At 35.6% G+C, this 20,628-nt stretch overlaps 1 protein-coding gene across 3 annotated transcripts in view; it reads right to left on the bottom strand.

Moving 5' to 3' along the window:
• Positions 1-20,571, bottom strand: part of ESF1 (ESF1 nucleolar pre-rRNA processing protein homolog) — a 58,388-nt gene extending 37,817 nt beyond the window's left edge. For all 3 annotated transcript variants that reach the window (XM_079719458.1, XM_079719459.1, XM_079719457.1), the window contains exons 1-8: positions 20,538-20,571; positions 18,775-19,456; positions 12,902-13,311; positions 12,175-12,288; positions 9,880-9,980; positions 8,731-8,883; positions 6,344-6,458; positions 4,307-4,454 (exon numbers count right to left, since the gene is read on the bottom strand). In XM_079719458.1, coding sequence (XP_079575584.1) covers positions 4,307-4,454; positions 6,344-6,458; positions 8,731-8,883; positions 9,880-9,980; positions 12,175-12,288; positions 12,902-13,311; positions 18,775-19,414 — 1,681 coding nt within the window. In that variant the 5' untranslated portion in view covers positions 19,415-19,456; positions 20,538-20,571. The remainder of the gene's footprint in view (positions 1-4,306; positions 4,455-6,343; positions 6,459-8,730; positions 8,884-9,879; positions 9,981-12,174; positions 12,289-12,901; positions 13,312-18,774; positions 19,457-20,537) is intronic.
• Positions 20,572-20,628: the final 57 nt, after the last annotated feature.

Here is a 20,628-nt window from a genome sequence, read left to right as displayed (position 1 = left end):
ACTGAATTGACTAAATGTCCCCAGTAAAGGAAAATTTAGAAGTAGCATACAGAAGACCCTCCCTTCTATGAGCTACGGCTAACTGGTCACTAAATACGTCTGACATTACTAAGCATTCAGCTGTGAAACATCAATGTTAACAGACTGTCCTAACATTTTCAAAAAGGTGATGTGAAAAAAATTGGTTAAGTAAATGTTTTTATAGTTTTTTTCTCTAAATGAATAAAAAATAGTCCACGACATTCTTTCCATCCTATCACACTTTTACATTTTCACTCAAACAGCTGAAATTCATTTTTTTCCTGTTTGTGCTTTGTGCCACAATAATAATGTTGGATGGAATTCTGTCATGTATCCCGTAATTCAATGGATAAAACATCAGGAACACATTAACAAAATGGCAATGTATTTCTTTCTATTAAAAGCTTACTTCTGAAAATATAATTAGAAGCAAGCTCCTTCCAGGTTGAAATTTTAGTGGTAAGTCTCTGATGGCCTACTTTAAATTGATTTTTTTCCAGTACTAAAATTTTACTTTCTGAATCTCTAAAATGTGGGTTAACTCATGGAAGTCTGTTTTTTCCCAATTCAAGGACAAAACTTTGTGAAAGCCTTAATAATATAAAAGGAGTAAAAAATTAACTGTAAATGTTAAGAAACCCTGGTATGATCTCTTATAAACTACAACAGGAACATACAGTAACTCTAAGGCATTCAAATATACTAATGTATCTATCAGAGGTACTAAACTATAGATTAAAGTGACTTTGCAATCAATTAAAATACTGAAGAAAAATAAAAATGCATGCTTTAAAAAAGTTAATTAGTATATTTCAAACAAAAAGCCATTAATCCTTAAAGTTTTAGAAGTAAAGACATATGACATGAGGTAGTATGCTAAGACTTTACATACATTATCTCAATTTTTCCAACCATGAGTAGGTACTATTATGATCCTCATTTCATACCTTTGGAAAGAAAGCCTTGAGAGCTAAGAAAACCTAACCTAAGTAACTTCACTATGTGCTGAAGTCAGGATTTGAAATCAGCAAAGTCCAAGACCTTAACAAGAATATACTGACAAATTAATGGCTATCTTCCCATAATATTTGCTGCCCTAATGTATTCAATAATGTCATTTCAAAATCTAGTTAAGTTCTCCCAAACCAAACAAAGAAAACCTATTTGAAAAACTTGTATTCAATCTTCTCAAGAATACACGGAATGATCTTTTTTCCTTTATCTTAGAGCTGCTACTAAAGAAAAACTATCCAGAATTTTCAGGAAAGTGCTAAATGACCATATAGGTATATAAATTAAAAAAAATGTAGATAAATTAGTGTATCTATGGGGGTAAAAAATGTAAAGGCTATTTGAGAAAGACTCAGCTGTTCTGTATACACTAAAAATAACATGGTCACTCAACTGGAATGCCAAAGAAATTAACAAGCATCAGCCATCAAGGCCTTAAATGTGAAGGCTTTTGTGCCCATATAACTACCACTGCAAATCATATACTTTTTCAAAGACTATTAGATACCTAAGAAATTATATGGTTTTATTAATATGAGATTTCTGAACAAAGAAACTGGAATGATTAAACATGATTCTCCATTCAATGTGTAAACAGAGTTCAAGAGTAATACTTTATGAAAAACTTAGATCAGTGAAGCAATATCTTCAGTAGTCTAAAATCATAGGATCTTAAGAAAGTTAAGGTTTAATGGTCCTGTGATAATACTAAAGAAGCATTTTAGGATTTATTTAATTTCACATTTATAAAATTATAAATTATAAAAACAATATATATGCAAAAGAAAAACCAAAAGGACAGGTATGAAAAATGTCAGGCTATAAATAAAAGTAATATTCACTCCTGCTAATTTAAAATACTTTATGTTTAACTTATATGGTTCTTCATTTGCTGTCAGCACATAATTCTATCTTACTCATAATTGTGCATGAGAATTCATCTAATAAACGAAAATGAAAGTGTGAAGATATCTGGGAGAGTATCAACCAAAAACTAATAAGAAATTACAATCAAGCAACCAAATTTCCAAACAGAGCCAGATCCAATATAAGGGAAAAGGGGTTTTTTTGGCCCTATTTTCAAAAAATGATCTATTTTAAGCAAACAACATATATAATTTTAAAATACACCATCGATTGTTTTAATCGTCAAAAATTTTTTTAGATAAAGATATAGACAATCTGAGAACTTCTGCTTCCATTAATGGGAAGCTAGGTACACTTCAGACCAACCATTTTACTGAGGACATCAAGCTGTATGAAATGTTTTTAAAAATCTTTTTAAAAGATTCAGAGGGATTTAAAAAAGAAAAAAAGAAAACTTCAAAGAACTGACAAATTAGTGAAGAATTACCAAGTCAAAATCAAGGAGAAGATGGTGATCAGAGAGATGACCCCAGTGTTCAAGACCTATTTGCCCTGAGTGCACGTACTGATCTACCAAAGAAACAGCTGTGAGACTAACCTACAGTTCTGGTAGCCTGGCAGGCCAAGAAAACAAAAGTTAAAGAACCAGCTAGTACCCCCACATTTAGTAGGGACCCAAAAGGATATACTCCAGGGCAAGGGTCAACCAGAAGTAAACTAGCTCTCACACAGACTTGCATTGCCCACTAGATCCAGGGAACCTCAAGTCTTAAAACTTGGAGTGATGTGGTTCCAGAATGACCAGAGTAAATGAAAGTCCTCTCTGATGAGACACTCTCACCTCAAATATCAAACCAGCACAAAAAGTTAACCAGGCATACAAGTGAACAGGAGAAGTATCTTGTAAAGTAACAGAAATCAACCCCAAAAGATTTGAAATAAATACTGAAATTATCAGACATACACTACAAAAACGTGTTTCCTCTATTTACAGAAATAAAAGAAGGCACTGAAAATAACTGCAATGAGTAAAAAATGTTAAAAAGTTGATACTGCTGATCTGAAAAATAGTCAAACTGGACTTTTACAAGTAAAAAAATATAATAATCAAAATTAACTCAATGAACAGTCCATAAGCAGATTCAACACTGCTGAAAAGAGAATTAGTGGACTGGAAGATAGGTAAGAAAAAGTATTCAGAAAGCAGCACAGAAATACAATAGATAAAAAATACAGGAGAGAAACAACATGGAAGTTACAGTGAAAAGATCTAACATATATTTAATTGGAGTCCCAGAGGAGAGGGGAGAATACCTGAACAGATAATGGCTGAGAATATTCCAAAACTGATTGAAAGATACCATGCCACAAATGCAAGAAAAACAACAAACCCCAAGCACAATAAATTTTAAAAATCTATTCTTAGTTCATATTAAAACTGCAGAAAAACAAAAAGGAAGAGAAAACTTTAAAAGCAGTCAATGAATAAAATCCAGGCAATCTTCAAAAGACTGAAAAAAGTAAACTGACGGCTGACTTCTCAAAAACAACAATGAAGCCAGAAGCCAGCAGGATATTATCCTCAATGTGGAGACAGGAGGACTGTCCACCTAGAATTTTTTTACCAGTGAAGATATCTTCACAAATGAAGGCAAAAAAGGAAATTTTTAGACTAAACTAAAATTCAAGAGCTTGACACCAGTAGATACTACTGGAAATTATCAAAGATATACTTAGGGCAGAAGGAAAATGATCCCAGACAGATGTATGAGATTTATAAAAGAATAAGGAGCAAAAGCAGTATGGAAAATGTGGGTAAATTTAAACAAAAGAGTAATATTAACATCCTATGGGACTTAAGAATTACAATATACAGAATAGCATGAAAGTTGTTTTAAGATTCCTTGTATTCTCTAGGAGGGTAAAAATATTAATTAGCATTAAACTTTAATAAGGATACAAGTCATGATTTCTAGGATAATCACTAAATGGACAGAGAGAGTCTACTTTGTAAACTAATTGAGCAGAAAAATGGAATATAAAAAATAATCCAAAAGAAGCTCTTAGTTTAAAAAGGGGGGGTGAGGTAATAAAGCATTTTACTAGTTTAAGTGATTGCATAACTACAACAATCATGACTAGTCTAAAAGGCCAGACTTTTTTTGTGAGGTCAGGGTTTCAAAGAGTTTTTGGTTAAAGAAATTCAGGCTAAGAAAATACCTTTAAATAAAAAATTTCAATTACTATCTAAAGGTGTATATAATACTGTGTATGTGAGCTTGCTTCACAGACAGTTTGAAGATTAGTTTGATATTCCTTTTTAAGCTGTCAAACTTATTTCCATTAGTAAGTCTAGATTAGGTATCTAAATGCTTACAAATGTAGAACACCAAAAGATGAACAGTACCTTGTAGCTCCTCTTCTATCTCTTCTTCATCTTCACTAGAGGAAGCTAAGTAGGCTTGAAAATCCATGTCCAAAAGCTCTTCCTTTTTAAATTTCCTGTTGAGTGTTGTAATTCTTTCATGATCTGTCTCATCCCAAGTGATCTCCACCTTTCACCAATGAATAAGAAAAAAACAACAAATAAAAATGGAAATGTCAGCAACCCAAACTTGTTGAAGAATATTTATCATTAACTTGTATGTTTAACAGTAAACTAAAAAAGTTAACACATGCTAAAACAAATAATAAATAACATGCTTAATGAAAAGTTTTCTACCTGTGGAAAGGGGACCATTTCAATTAACCAGTGCCTTCATCCTTCTAACTCTTTACTATATGCAAGGCATTCTATTATTTGGAGTAAAAATTCATCAGTGTATGGACTGATTGTGGTGAAAAGAAACAAGAAAATGCACTAGTGAAAAAAGTAACATTATTATTATTATTTATTTTTTTTGTGGTACGCGGGCCTCTCACTGTTGTGGCCTCTCCCATTGCAGAGCACAGGCTCCGGACACGCAGGTTCAGTGGCCATGGCTCACGGGCCCAGCCGCTCTGTGGCATGTGGGATCTTCCCAGACCGGGGCACGAACCCACGTCCCCTGCATCGGCAGGAGGACTCTCAACCACTGCGCCACCAGGGAACCCCCGTACCATTATTATGAATGAGTCAAGACATGTTTTTCACCTGGAGTTCTAGGCATTTCAGGAGGTCTTACAAACTGTCTGAAATTTGCTGATAAAGCTTTCAACACAATCTCATTTTCCAAAAGAGATTAAGAGCCACTGATGAAAAAGGCATCTATTTGTTGGAAGTATAGTAAACTCCCACAACACAGGAATTCATCTATAACATCATCGGTCTTGTGATTGGCTCCTGTCCTCTATGTAGCCCCCATTCTCAGAGTCCAGTTAGAGGTTTAATCTTCATCACAGGGCGGGTCCCACATCCTTGCTTTTCTTCCCCCTCAGGCTAATCTTTCCAGTTCAGGACAACAGAACGGGCACCAAGAGATCCAATCCTTAAAATAGTTGCCATTGTCAGAGAAATTCCAGCTAGTCACCATTCAGAATTATTCTTATCCTGATCATTAAGACTGAGCTGATAACCACAAAACCACTGATGGAACTGGAACAGATGTGGATGATACAGCCAGACCATAGGAACTCCAGACTGGCTGGCTGGATAGGCTTGCCCATTTCTTAGCCTAGAAAATAACATGATCCTGCATTTCATGTGACTGAATCTTTTAGACTTCACTTATTGCATACTGGTGGGGTTTCCCTGTACTCAGTAACTAATTAAGGCCACATAGTGCCCACAGGCTGCAGGTGACAGATACAGCAGCTCTCTTTCTGCCACCGGCCTATCCTCAGAAGAGCACAGTGGCTTGTCACAAAAAAGGCAATGAGAAGCCTGTATGGCTGCTGCAGAGCCCAGCTGTGGCTAGAAGGTATATGGAGTAGAAGGGCAGAGAAACTAGGCAGCTACATAACCAACGAATTCAACAAACATCTATTGGCTGTTCCTTATTAAGCATTACTGTGACATCTAGTCGTCCTGAATTATTCTACTGCAATTGTTTTTAGAATTTTGGATCATATCTGCAGAAAAAATGTGTTTCTATTTTAAATTTCCACTGGTTTTAACTGTGATTTGAAGTAATCTGTCACCTCCTTACCCCTACTCCCTAGGATATTAATAACTAACATATTACTTATTAAAGCATCTAGTTAAGTAACACTGTATGGGAAAGACAGAAGAGAAAAAAGAAACATTTGCAGGTGATTGACTCAGGCTTAAAGGCATAACAAAAATTTGAAAATAGGTTCCAACACATGTGGGAGATAAAAATGCAAATACACCTGTGTTTGATTTCTATTTGTACTTATGCTTTAAAATTTTGAACCCTTTCCATTTCTAAAGATGCTGTAAGTAAATAACTCTTTTCTTAAAGAAATGGAGTCCAGCTATATATTTTCTAAAGTTAAGAAATACCGTTGATGTTCCCATTGCAGCAGATGTGAAATATCTTGGCTTATATGCTGTTAAATCCACTTCTGAGGCTACATCCTTGGGCTCATCATCAAAAGTTATATCATCTGGTATAAACCTAAGAAACAAAGAAAAAAAATAAATTTATTTAAACATATGCTGCAGTGATAAACAACCAGAGTTTAGATTCTCTTCTAATTAGGTATAGTGTATACATACACACCATATAAGAGATTCTACAGAACACACATGTAAATGAAGCAAACAATGTTAGAAATAACCTTGGCACAAAATTTCTGAAATTCCTAAGCTATAAATCTGTAATTCCACCAAATTTGAGTGAAGTCTGTGTAGGCAGAAACCCTGCGTTAGGAGTCAGTTAATATGAGTCAGGTGTAAACACACATGGGTCCCTCATGTTTCAAAAAGACCTAGATTCCTGATAGCTCAGTCATTGGCTTGCTATATGATATTCTGAAGATCAAATAGAATTATTAATGGGTAAGTGCTCTGAATATAAAGTATCATACATATGAGGTGTCACTGAAAATAAGGAAAAGCTTAAGGTTGATTCAAGACTAAAAAAATCTTAACAATTTTATAATTTTTTTCACAAATAAGTAGTTGTTAAATGTAAATTAGCCACTGTAATTGTTTGACAATCCTTAAGCATCAGGCTAAGAAACGGGAGGAAAAAAGCAAAGAGAAATGATCCATGGTTATTATATTTAGGTTTTGTAATTTATATAGGAGATTTTATTTCCACACATGAAAAAGCACCTGCTGTATATTGCATCAAAAATGATTTTTGAGGGGAGGAATGAATAATTAAGGTTCATTAGGTCTATATCAGCGGTCCCCAACCTTTTTGGCACCAGGGACCGGTTTCGTGGAAGACAATTTTTCCACGGACGGGGGTTGGGGGTGGGGTGTTAGGCTTAGGGCAGTAACGCGAGCGATGGGGAGCGATGGGGAGCAGATGAAGCTTCACTTGCTCGCCTGCCATTCACCTCCTGCTGTGCAGCCTGGCTCCTAACAGGCTGCGGACCAGTACCAGCCTGCAGCCCAGGGATTGGGAACCCCTGCCCTAGATAACAGGATGGCAGCAGAAAATTCAATTTTCATTACAAAATTATATATGACAAAATACAACAGGGAATATAAGTTTTTCCATGGTCATTGATTTTATTTTCTACGTACTGCCAGAGCTTATTCTAATACTGCATGAAAATGTCCCAAAAAGGAAACAGAAAGAATAAAATGATCCCGAAAAGAACATGTGAACATGAACTCATGATACGCAGAGTTTGACATTCTAACAAATGTTTGGTAACTACTATTTATATACCCAAAACAAGTACCTCCTTTTGAAACTGTTAACAGAAAAGAGAAGGAAATGTCTTGTTTGATGAGATATGCCCTTCTTGCTATATACTTAAGCATGTTAAACTCTTACCCTAAATTATCAATACAAAAAATTTTACTTGTATTCTTCTACAAGTTGGAATGTTTTTGAAGTGTGAAAGCCACAGTGATTATCAATTGATGCATTTTTTTCCCTAAAATATTTCATTTTGAGAACAAAGCCGCTAACAAACCTGGATACAAACAAGTGATTTCTATTGAAAATGTCACAGTAGAATGGGTTCACTGGGTTCAAAGAACTAGGCTAATGATAAAATGGTACAGTAGTTCAGCTTCCCGGTTTCCTTACAACAGACATTCCCAAACACGTAAGGTTTTTCAGCTCGGGTCAGTGAAGCCTGAGCACGTGGTGGAAATAATGCCCAAGTCTGAAGATAAAGCCACCAACACCATTCACTGAGCAGCATTGCCCAACAAAACTTTCTGTGATGACGGTAAAGTTCTGTATCTGTTCTGTCCAACATGTGGTCATTAAGTACTTGAAATGTGCCTAGTGTGACTAAGCAAATGAGTTTAAACTTTTAAAAATTTTTAGTTAAATAAATGTAAATAAGCCAGATATGACTACTGACTACTGTATTGGGTGGCACAGATCAACAGATACTAGTTTATTACAAGCAAATTCCTTTGCCTCCACCTCAATGCTTTTTAAAAAGTTACTTCACCCTGGTTCCTAGTTCTAAAAGAGAGTTGCAAAGAAATATCGCTACATAAAACCCATCATCCTAAAAACATATCTGACATATCTGAAAGGACATAAATGTGAGGTGACTCATACCTAATACTTTAGCATTTTCTCATTCCAGTTTTCTTTCTTAAGAGTGATGTTCTACAAGAGAGCTCACCAAAAGCAAAAAATCCTCTTAGAATATGAAAGGACAGAGAGCACTACCAGTTCTAATATTTCAATTCTTATAATCATGTTCTGCTACAAGATTAAATTGGTACAACACACACTAGATTACCTGAGATCTATGAACGAGCAACTACTTTCGAATTCCAGGCCATCACAATCCTCATAAATTTTAGCGGCTGTTTCAAGAGAATCACAGTCTACTACTGCATAATAGTACTTCAGTCGTTTGAATTGATAATCTCTCAGTTTTTCTCTACAGGTCCTAAAAGGGGAAAAACTCATTAGGCTTACTTAAACAGGAACACAAATACTCTCTCCCTTTAAAAAATATATGTAATTGTTCCAAGAAAAATATATTACAAACTGGTTTTTATTCCAATCCAACCTTCCTTTATGATTTTGCCTTCATGAACATTAAATACTTAAGCCCAATTTATTATTTTGACAAGGTACAGACCGGGGATTTTGACTGGAATTTGATATCTAGAAAAGGAAAGCAAGAACTACATGTGCTTACCTGTGATTTTAATTCTTAGAATAGCTATTTTTTTGTTTGTTTTGCTATCACATATAGCCTTCTCAAGTAAAACCACTCTAGAGGATCACTGTATTATGAAATATTCTAGGAAAGCATTAGCTTTTATTATAAAGAAATTACTGATCTTGTAAAACTTTATTCAGATGTTGTCAAGTCTACATGGTGTAAATTCAACTTAACTACAGCATATTCTTTGAGGGTCTTCATCTGCTCTCTTTTGCCACCGATTTTTATTAAGTGCACATATAGCTCCACCTAGTGGATTAAAAACTACCTTAAACTTTTTTCTATACTACATTACTATGATTAAGAACTTTTTCTACTATTCTTGTATTTTTCTATTTAATCCTTAAATAAGAGAAATTACATAATTTGAAGGCAAACAGTTTCAATGCCATTTACATAAAAAGCAACATCTCAGAAAAAAAGCAAAACTTACTGATTCAGGGCAATGAGGCTGAGACCTCTAAATCAGTTTAATCATGACATGTTTTTAAAACTGCAATAATAATTTTCATGAATATAGAAATACAAATACACACAAAAAATGTTATTGGAATAGTGTGCCACTTCTGACAGACTTTAACCTGCTTTGCAACCTGTTTTAACCATGAATGGCACAAGTGTAAACTTTAGTCCCAACTATTAAAGTGACCAGATTTCTGAACTAGTAACACAAACTCATGAGGTTTAGTTTTATTTTCTAGAGTGTTTTAATACCAGTCCTTTTCAGGGGCATCTTCAGGAATGCTTAATAACTCTACTGGTCCTTGAACTTGCTCTTCCTTCATCCTCTCCTTTCCAAATTCTGAAGGATATATCTAAACACAAAAAAATAAGATTAATGTAATTTATATTTCCCTTTTCTTATAATATACAGACCTGTCAAGGTCAGGAACTCTAAACAACTGGACTCAATGAAAACAGCAAGAATGCTTCACTTCCAAACCCACTATAGGAAGCTAAAGCATCCTGAGGAATAATCTTAAAAATAGTCATTTTGGCTGGGGATTAACAGATGTGGGCTTGGGAACAAAAATAGAATATCTCCTCCATACATTCTGGGCTCTAAGGGAAAAATTAAGAAAAGTGAAACAAGATTCTAAGTTCAAGGAATGATACATAAACACACACACACACACGAAAAATGATTGGATTAAATAATTTAAATGAGATATATTAAAATGATTAAAGAAATATATAAAACAATGAAGAAAAATAATTTTGTAATACCTAACTTATCCCTAAAATCATATCGTTTATCCAATGCTTTCTTCTAAAGAAATTCTTTAAATAAAAAAGAACTGATGACAATCTTATCACACAGGTTAGATATAGTCTTGGTATAAGAAGGAGTCACACTTGCCTAGATTTGGTATTTTTCTATCTTGGTTACTTTTGAGATTCAAGAAATATAATTGTATTAATCTGTATTGTTTTGATACAACTGGGCTTAATATTCATCTATTAACTAATGTACACTTTTTTGAGTTGTTTGAATATCTAATTTATCCACTAGGGGATCCAAGTTTTTCTTACTAATCTAAGTTGCATAAAATAGGTTTCAATGCAGAAGTTTTTAGTATATATGCTTACGTCTGTTGATTCTTTGTATTTTTTTTTCCTCTTTGTAAGTCCAGAGATTCCTACTACCCATCTCCTAAAACACAAGATTTAACAAAAATACCATTCTATTTTATTCTGCCTGTAGTTTTTAAATTTTTTTCTTCATTTCATCTGGCTATCATTTGGGGCTATTACGAGGACCTGCACTAAGTTCTCCACACAAGGACTTGTCCGTTTGTTCCAATACCATGTAATCAAGAAGTTTATTTTGATCTAAATTATCATACAAACTCTTCTATCTACCTATTCCATCAAGTTGTCCCTGTACTTTTACCCAAAGCTATTAAATTCTGTAGCATTTTAAAATGTTGAGATATTGTAACTGGTAGGGTGAATCCTTTTATACTGGTATGATTTCTCAAAAACCTGTGAGTCATTCTCACTTGTTTATTCTTTTAGATGATTAATGGTAACCTTTTTCTTAACTTTCATTTGAACTGAGATTTTGATTGAAACTATACTAAAACTGCAGAACTGACATCTTAAATACTTACACTGAACAAGAGTAATTTAGAGCTGTTTCAGGCACTGTACTAAATACTTAGCACGATCTCCTTTTCATTTTATCCTTACCACTACCTTAAGAAATACTACTGTTATATCTACTTAGAGGAGAAAACACATTTGAGAAATTAACCAATAAAATGCACAAGATCATACAGCATGTATCAGAATCAAGATTTGAATATAGGTCTGTCATACTACAAAGCCTAGAGTCTTTTTTTTTTTTTTTTTTTTTTCCCGGTACGCAGCCTCTCACTGTTGTTGCCTCTCCCGTTGCTCCGGAAGCGCAGGCTCAGCAGCCATGGCTTACAGGCCCAGCCGCTCCGCGGCATGTGGGATCTTCCCGGACCGGGGCACGAACCCGCGTCCCCTGCATTGGCAGGTGGACTCTCAACCACTGCGCCACCAGGGAAGCCCCAAGCCTAGAGTCTTAATACCTATGCGGGCTCTCTAGAAATATGGTATCTCAAAATTTAAGTTTTCCAAGTATTATTTATCAAGTGTAACAGCTTACTTCATATAGGTCAATTTGTTTAAGGTAATTTCTAAGGCTTTTATATGTTTCTGCTGCTAATTTTTCTTCTTGCTAATTCTAGTAATGAAGCATTTTTTTTAATATTTATCTTATACCTTGTCCCTTTACTGAGCTTTATTATAACAGCTTTTCAGTTGATTTCTTTGTTTTCTTAAATTAAACACAATCATATAACCGAGCAATAATTTTACCTCTTCCTTTCTTACTTTCATACCTATTATGTCAGTTTTGTGCCTTAACTGTATTGGACAACTTCCAGATTATTTTCCTTAGAAGGAAAACTAAGACTTTAAAAAATGAGATTTAACTTAGAATGCTTAGAAATACTTCAAAATAAAATCAATTCTCACCTTTACAGAAAATATAACACCTCCTTTAGGTTTAAATGAATTGAACAAAGCCAGCAAATCTTTTGCCTTCAATCTATCCCAGTCCATGTTGCAAACTGCTAATCGATGTGTAATCTAAGAAATGAGAAAAATTAAATATGACATAATCTATATCATTCCCAATGCTTGCAAAATTAAGATAGTAAAAATATAATGCCTTCTTTTCCCCAAATCCTGAAATCATTAATATAGTATTTAAGTGGTTTCCATATGTAAAAGAAAACTTCAGATGAGTCACACAAAAGTAAAACTGTCAACAGAAAAGCACTTTCTCTTACTTGGTTCTTAGTTCTTGAATCAGAACACGATGACGAGCTGATTCTTTAACCACCAAGTTTGTTAAGCTATTCTGCCACCCATAAGTAGGAAAGTTGAGTATATTAATCTACAGCATTTCTAATAGGTGCAGTAGGAATTGAAATATAAACTCCTAGTTAAAACAAGAATTCTCTAAAAATTTCATGTGACTTTTAATTATTTATATAGAAGTTCATCCCTATCTGCTTGGACAGACATGTACTTTATATAGGTATATTCTGTATCAAGAAGTTTTAATCAGAATCATCATCAAGAGTATTATTTACCAATAAAGCATTTCCTTGCTAATTTAATGGCATCAATCCTACCATCTATAACAGCTACTTCTACTGTACTCTTGACAAATAATCTTATTTATTCAAAAGGTCACCTCATCAGCCCGAGGAGCATCTTTATCTAATTCTCTCCAAGCATGCTCAAATCCAGATTCCTCTGGAAGTAAATATGCCATATCCTCTTCATCTTCGGAACTACTTTCTATATTTCCTTTGCCCCTCGCAAGATCGGGGCCACTGTCACTTTCATCATCATCCTCACTATCCTCATCTTCATCTTCCTCCTCATCATCTTCATTCCCTCCATCATCATCATCATCATCATCATCATGAAGATCAGCAGCAACAGCTCTACAAATGCCTGTAAATTCATCTTCAGATTCTTCATCACCTCCTATTTCACTAGCACTTTCTGAATCTTCCTCCAGAGCTTCTTTGTCAAACATTTTACCACTTGCTGAGTTTTCACGACCATCACTGTCTCTTGCCATTATGAATGGAACCACTGCAAAAAGGTCAAAGGTGGGAGAAATTAAGAAAACGTAAACACTGAATTAAATTAAATCCAAGTTATTTTGACCTCAAATCCAGAGAAAATATAATTTCTATGAAACAGACTAAAGGAAAATATAAATTCAGCAAAATTCATGCCTAACCAAGTTATTTAATAGAAATCTTAATATATACCCAGATCACACAAGTAGATTCATATACTCATTCAATATTTATGGAGTGTCTGCTCTGTGCTAGGTACTCAACATACTACCATTGGCAAAAGAGAAGCAATCAATGCCCTCAATAAGCTTCCAGTCAGGTGAAGAGGACAGATGGACAGTTATTGATCAAATAAAATCAATCAAATCAATGCACATAAAAAAATGAAATTACAACTAGGATAAGTGCCAAGAAGAAATGTTACAAGATGCTATAAGAGCACAAAATAGGGGTCCCTAAGTAAGTGATAAACGAGTTGCTACTAGAAGGATGAAGAGGAATTAAGTAGTCAGGGTTAGACTAATAGATGAAGGAAATGTTTCAAATAGCAAGAAAAGCATATGTAAAGATCCACTAATAGAAAAAGTTGGCAAGCATGTCTGGATTACAGATAGCCAGAAGTCTTCTTGTACAGAAGTAGAAAATGAAACTGAAGAGTTAGGTAGGTGCCATGTAGCTTTGGACTTCATCATAAAAACATATGAGAAGCCACTGCTATTTTCAGAAGGAGGGACATCATCAGATTTGCATATTGAGATCACCTCAGCAATGGTGTAGAAAACTCGACTAGAGGGAGTTAAGAGTGGATGTGAAAAAGAATTAAAAGGTTAGTACAGTATTCCTGGCGAGAAATGAAGGTAGCACTAAGTTGGTGGCAGTAGAGATGTAGAGTAGTGAGTCGCTCTTGACTTTCAGAGTCAGGAGGTAAGACCAACAGTAATCAGTGACAGGGGCTTGATATGGGGAATCTGGGCAGTATCAAAGATGAGTCCTAGCTTCTTGGCTTGCAGAAGGAGCTAGCTAGTTAGATGGACAGACAGAAAAAGAGGTAATGATGGAAGAGAACAAGTTTGTTTGGTGGAGGTATATCATGAATTTGGTTTTGGATATGTTGAACTGGAAGTGCCTCTGAGTCATCTAAGAGGAGACACAGAGAAGGCCGTTGGCTGTATGAGTCTTACAGCTCAGAGAAGTCTGAGCTGGAAATAACATTTTTGACTGATTCTTGTATATAATAACAAAAGTTGTGATGTGGATAAGATCACTTATGAAGAGAGCAAAATAATAACTTTTTTGCTATACCTTAAAGTTTGCAACTGACTTATGTTTAGCAATATATGAAAGACTGGTTTCACCTTAAACTGGGTTTTTTTTTGGCCCTCATTATACACAGAAAGGACTGATTTCCTATTTCTAAAACAATCATATGCTTCTATCTATTCTGTGCATATCTGTGTGAGTATAGATATATCTTATATATCTTATTCATCTTTAAGTTGGAGCTTATGTTTCTGATTCACAGGTTCTAAGTGGATAAAGCCTATAAGTGGTCCTATAATCTTATAATAGTCATTCACTGACCAAATATTGAGTACTATGTACAAAGAATTGAGCTGGGGGGACCAAAAAGGGAGATGATTTATAACATGATCCCATGCTCTTCATGAGCTCATAAACAAAAGAAATCATTTACTGATTTATGAAACTATGTTCTAAAGCACCACAGAGACAAACACCTAAATTTGCCGGCAGAGAGGTATTTATAATAAGGAAGGCTTCAAAAAGATGCCCGACCTGAGACCAAATGAAAAGGAGTTTTGTTAGGAGGAAAGTAGGAACTGAGCTTTATTTTAGTACCACAAGAGGGGGGAGTAATAAAAGATAACTAACTAGTAGATGTGAAAAAGCCAAAAAAAGGCATTATCATCAGTTCTATAAATGGGACCAGAAAAACACCAGCATGATAGTGAAAGTTACTATTAGATAAGCATTAGAATTCACTTTTAAGCAACCTGCTTAAAATAACACCTTGAGGACACAGCTCTATCTAGTATTGCAATATTTCTCAAACATCAGTTATTACTATACAATTTTCATGATTTTTGCCTGTCACTGATATTTTTCATGAAGCTGAATTTTTTTAATTAAAAATATTAGCTTGTTCTAAACAATATCCCTGAAGCCACAAACGTGATATGGTGGTTACATTTTTTTACCTAAGATGTTGAACTACGTAACTATTAATATAAAAAATGTTTGAGTATCACCTGACATATGACATCTTCTCATATGACAATGGTACACATATCACATTTGGGGTTGTATAATAAATTGATACATGGGAGACTTAAAGAGATCTGGTATTTTAATATTTTTGACAATATCAAGTACATTCAGAATATTTATTCATTCACTAAACATTTGCTCAGAGCCTACCCTGTACAAAGCCTTATTCTAAATAATGAAGGAACAGAAAAATAAGTAACTGCCTCTATTCCTAGATGGTACTGCTCTAGTAGTGACTATAAACACTACTATTATTCACCTACTTTAAAAAAATGCTTTATCATTTTCCCTCTGATTATAAAAGTTATGAATGCTCACTGTAACAAATTAAGAAAATATGGTTTAGCAAAGAAAATAAAGATGACTAGTAATTTTTCATTCAGAGATAACTGAGTGGTTATTTTGGTACATAACTCCCTAAATTTGTTTTCTATGATATGCCCACTAATTTAAGTAGCTAGTCATACCATTTATTCTATTTTGTAACCTATGTTTTTTTTTTTTTTTTTTTGGCCGCACCACGTGGCTTTCGGGATCTTAGTTCCCTGACCAGGGATGGAACCCAGGCCCTCAGCAGTGAAAGTGTAGAGTCTTAACCATGGGACCACCAGGGAATTCCCATGTAACTTATTTTTAAAACTTTGTATGTCATGAACATATTTGGATATATCATAACTTATTTAATCAATCCCCTAATGATTTATGTTACCATGTAAAAAATTTTAAAAACAATGCTATAATGCACAATTCTTTAAACACATGTCCAACTGTTTACTTAAAATAAATTCTTAGGAGTGCAAGTGCTGGACATCAACATTTTAAGATGATATGTAATATTAAACTGCAACTCCTTACATCACCTTTACCTCATAGCACTTAAAAAGCCCCTTCTACACAGCACTTGCTGGAATGATAAGTCATGAATGAATAAAGAAAAAAAGATGGTGCTGGTGGAGTCACTTGATCTCTACTTACAGATAATGCTTTTTCTAGACTGTGGAACCAATGTAAATTACAGCAAACAACATGGTGGGGTAGAAAGAGTCAAAGACCTGAGTTACTGGCCCAGCTCTGTGTATCCTCACATAGATCACTTGTTTCCTAATGAATATATCCTAATTTCTCATGGTTACTGAGAAAATTAAATTAAAAAAGATATGTCAAGGGGCTTCCCTGGTGGCGCAGTGGTTGAGAGTCCGCCTGCCGATGCAGGGGACACGGGTTCGTGCCCCAGTCCGAGAGGATCCCACATGCCACGAAGCAGCTGGACCCGTGAGCCATGGCCGTGGAGCCTGTGCGTCCAGAGCCTGTGCTCCGCAACGGGAGAGGCCACACAGTGAGAGGCCCATGTACCACAAAAAAAAAAAAAAAAAAAAGATATGTCAAGAGATTCTGTAAAATCAACCCCAAGGACTATATGGATATGTTATATTAATCTAATGCCCTAAATCCAGTGAAACTTGAAGGATGATAGACTAACTTCGCTCACAAACTCAGCATCAAGCCAACCTTGCTGCTGTTCCCAGCCTGATCTTATTCTCCACTTTCAGTAACCAGACTTGCATCCCTTGTCCCTATACCTCAGTTTGCTGTGTGGTTCCACTACAAATCTCACCCCTGACCCCTAGTCTCTGCTATTTAGAATTCTGTCCACTGCCTGATACTTCCTACCTTCCCAGTGTGATTGTGGCCTGTCAAGACCTCTCTCTGCCTCTTCTTGATGCCTACCTTCCTTGGGTCACAGCCAGCCTTTGTCTGGCTTATCTGAACATCACCAATTTTCAGTTACAACACCAACCATCAACAATACCAACACTCAAAATTTCCTGCTGCCAGAGGTGACGCAACTTTTTAATAAGCTTAGAAAACTTGTAAACATGAACTAGAGTCAGATGTTTCTTACTTAGCTTCAAACAACCATTTCTAGCTTTATTATTCACTCACCCCTTCAGACACCTTATTATCTAATCAAATGGGAATACTGATCTCTTCTGAGCAAGCCCAACTTGCTCAAAAAGTTCTGCTCAAAAAGTTCTTTCTGTGTAGAATACTCTGAATCCCAAATTTAATTCTTCCAAACCCCAACTAAAATAGCACTTCACCTATGAATTTTACTGACTGCCATATCTTGAGTGACCTCCTCCTCCAAATTCTCAGAGCCCTGTTCTTCTATGGCACTTTAAATTACTCTATTTTGTATTATGGTTCTGATTAATTTCTTCTGCTTTAGATCTCACTGTCCAATATGGTAGCCAGCAGCCACATGTGGCAATTGAGCACCTGAAAGATGGCTCATCCAACTTGATATTAGTATGAAAATAGAATATAAAATATCCCATTACATTTTTTGTTGATTACATATTGAAATAATTTTTGATATATTAGGTTAAATAAAATTAATTTCATGTTTCTTCTTACTTTTTAAAGTGTCCACTAGAAAATTCAAAATTATATATTTCTATTGGACAGCACTGCTTTAGACCAGTGCCACTGCACAGAGTTTAGCAGGTTGTTTTTTGCAAAAGGTGATCTGCAAAGGGTCAAGAAGGGCTGAAATCAAGGCCAAACTCCAATCACAAAGCCATACACCTTGCAGGAGTACTGTGTCTGTTCAGGGGAAAAGAACCTGTGCCTCCCTCAAAGGTGCTATCCTCACCAAACTGTGAGCTCTGGAAGTGCTGTGTGTCCAGAAGGGCACATCTTTTTCTAATTTGCACAGGTGTCATATACACTAACAGTAGCCCTGAGATGGGGGAACCATGTCTTACTCAATGTTCTATCTGCCACATATTAGTTACTAAAAGTAGTTGAATGAATGAAGGAAGGAATGAGCACCCAACTCTACTTACCTTCTTCAGACACACCTCTTTTTATCCTGTGATGAGACCATGTAACATTTTATATGGTTGGAAAACCTAGCTGTCACTAGTGCCCACCACAAATCAAAATCACTGTTTAGCCTCAAGACCTAAATTTTTATTTGTCTCTCTTCTAGCCATTATAGCATCAAATCAAAAATTCATTATCATATGGTATTTTTTCTTTCATAGCTTTATACTTCCAAATAAGCATCTGACCACTTCTATGATACTATGAAAATACTTATTACATATATTTCCTTTTTTAAAAGACCAGTGTAAAAATAAGTAATGTAATACCAGAGAATCTTTAGTTCTTTCCAACCAACCTGATTGCATTTCTCTTCCTGTCTCAGAATACTTGACTTTGGGAGAATGTGCAATTTCAGAGGTGCCTGAGTCTACTGTTCTTAATTTTTCTTTGGGAAACAAGTCTGTATTATGTTGAACAATGGTTTTTTTCCCTTTTGTACTTTTTTGTATAAATTCTTTGCTATCGTTCTTGGGACTTATTGACTCTATCTTCTTAGATTTGCACGAGGTTTTCATTTTCTGAATTCTCTCGGAGTTATCTAAATCATTCTTATTTCCAGAATCCTTTTGATTAATTTTCTTGGTTTCTTTCTTTTTCTCCTCAACAAGATTTTTTGATTCTTTTTCGGTTTTAGTCTGGGTTTTTTTCTTCTTCATTTTCTTTTGGTTCAATGCTTTATTATCTTCATCAGAGAGATCCGAATCAGAATCTGAAAGGTCATAAAAACGCTTCAAGTCCTCTGTAGTGCTATGGTTGATGGGGCGTCCTCTTTTATCCACAGCATAATTCAACTTGAACTTTTTGTCATGAAACATTGCTCGAAATCTCTTGTCAATTTTGATTTTTCGATCCTTTTCTGGCATTTCCCAAAATCTCGGGTCCTTTGCAACCCGCCGAAACCGCTGGTCACTCATTATTTCTTGTTTGGATGCCATTTTTAAATGTCTGACTGGGCAAATGCTTGAAGAAAACAAACACTAAAAAATAAAACAATAATGAAAGGTTACTAAAAGAATTAAATAAGATGCTTTGGGAAAGTATTAATTCACAATACTGTATTCTAAGGTAAATGTAAGTAAAATAAAAGTAACAGGTCTAATTTCCTTTCCCAAACTCATTTTGAGTCACATGCAGAAAATAAAAAACTATCAGAATATCTTCTTTTGAGTACAGATCATATGGAGAAATAAATTTAAGGCAAAACCAAGCAGAATTCCAGGCCTTTATGGAGGGGGGCAAATGATTACTAGGCAACTGCCCTCACTTGGATATCCTATATTTCCACTTGTATACTTGTATGTGTTACAAGTAAAAAACTAATGTAATTTTAAAATTCCGAAGTCTCAGTTGGTCTTATTTGTTTCTTCACGTTCTGGTCCCATTCTCTCCGTTAATCCTTACTTCATTCTTACTTCATTCTACCCGGAACAGCATTTACTTCTATGTGGCTAGTCTCCTAACTAAACAGACCCAAATCAATTCAGGTTTAGCTCAAAGTTCCCCCTTTAAATACTACCACCCTTCATGAATCTGGTGAAGCCTCACTCTAGTTAATAAATACATGGTAGTAGTGCTTTGTTTCAAAAGCAAGGCTTGACTATGATGCACTTATACAATTAAACATTTAACGCTCTGAACAGCCTTACGGGGTAGGGTAGGTACCATTTCATTCAACTATTAGAGCTAATGTGTATAAGTGTTTAGAACGAAAGCACTTGATACACTCCAGATATTCGGAGAGGGGAAGGCGACCTGACCTCATCTCCGACGCCCGCCCTCATCTCTGTAGCCCACCCTCCCCTTCTACCCACCCTCTAACGCGGGGAACACCAGGGTGGCCCCGGAACTAGGGTCTCCTTCCCAACTCCCAAACCTCAGAGAGCCGCTTTGGGGAAGAGGTCCCTCAACAGGACGCGAAGGAAGAGCAAGGAAGCCTGAAGAAAGAAGTCGGAAAGGCAAGGAGGAAGAGCGCGGCCCTCACGAATCCGATGGAGACCCTGTCAGAGACTGATTCTGCCCCCTCGACAAGCCCTTTTTCTGGAACCCAACCCCACTCACCAACTCCGAGACCTCTCCAAGCCTCACGTAGGCCGCCGACTCCCACAATCCTCAGCGTGACGCGCAGCCGTAACGGCATGCGAACTGGACC

This window comes from Hyperoodon ampullatus (assembly GCF_949752795.1).
Source record: "Hyperoodon ampullatus genome assembly, chromosome: 14".
NCBI lineage: Eukaryota > Metazoa > Chordata > Mammalia > Artiodactyla > Ziphiidae > Hyperoodon > Hyperoodon ampullatus.
The sequence above is the reverse complement of the archived record's forward strand: the minus strand, read 5'-3'. Positions and strand labels throughout refer to the sequence as shown.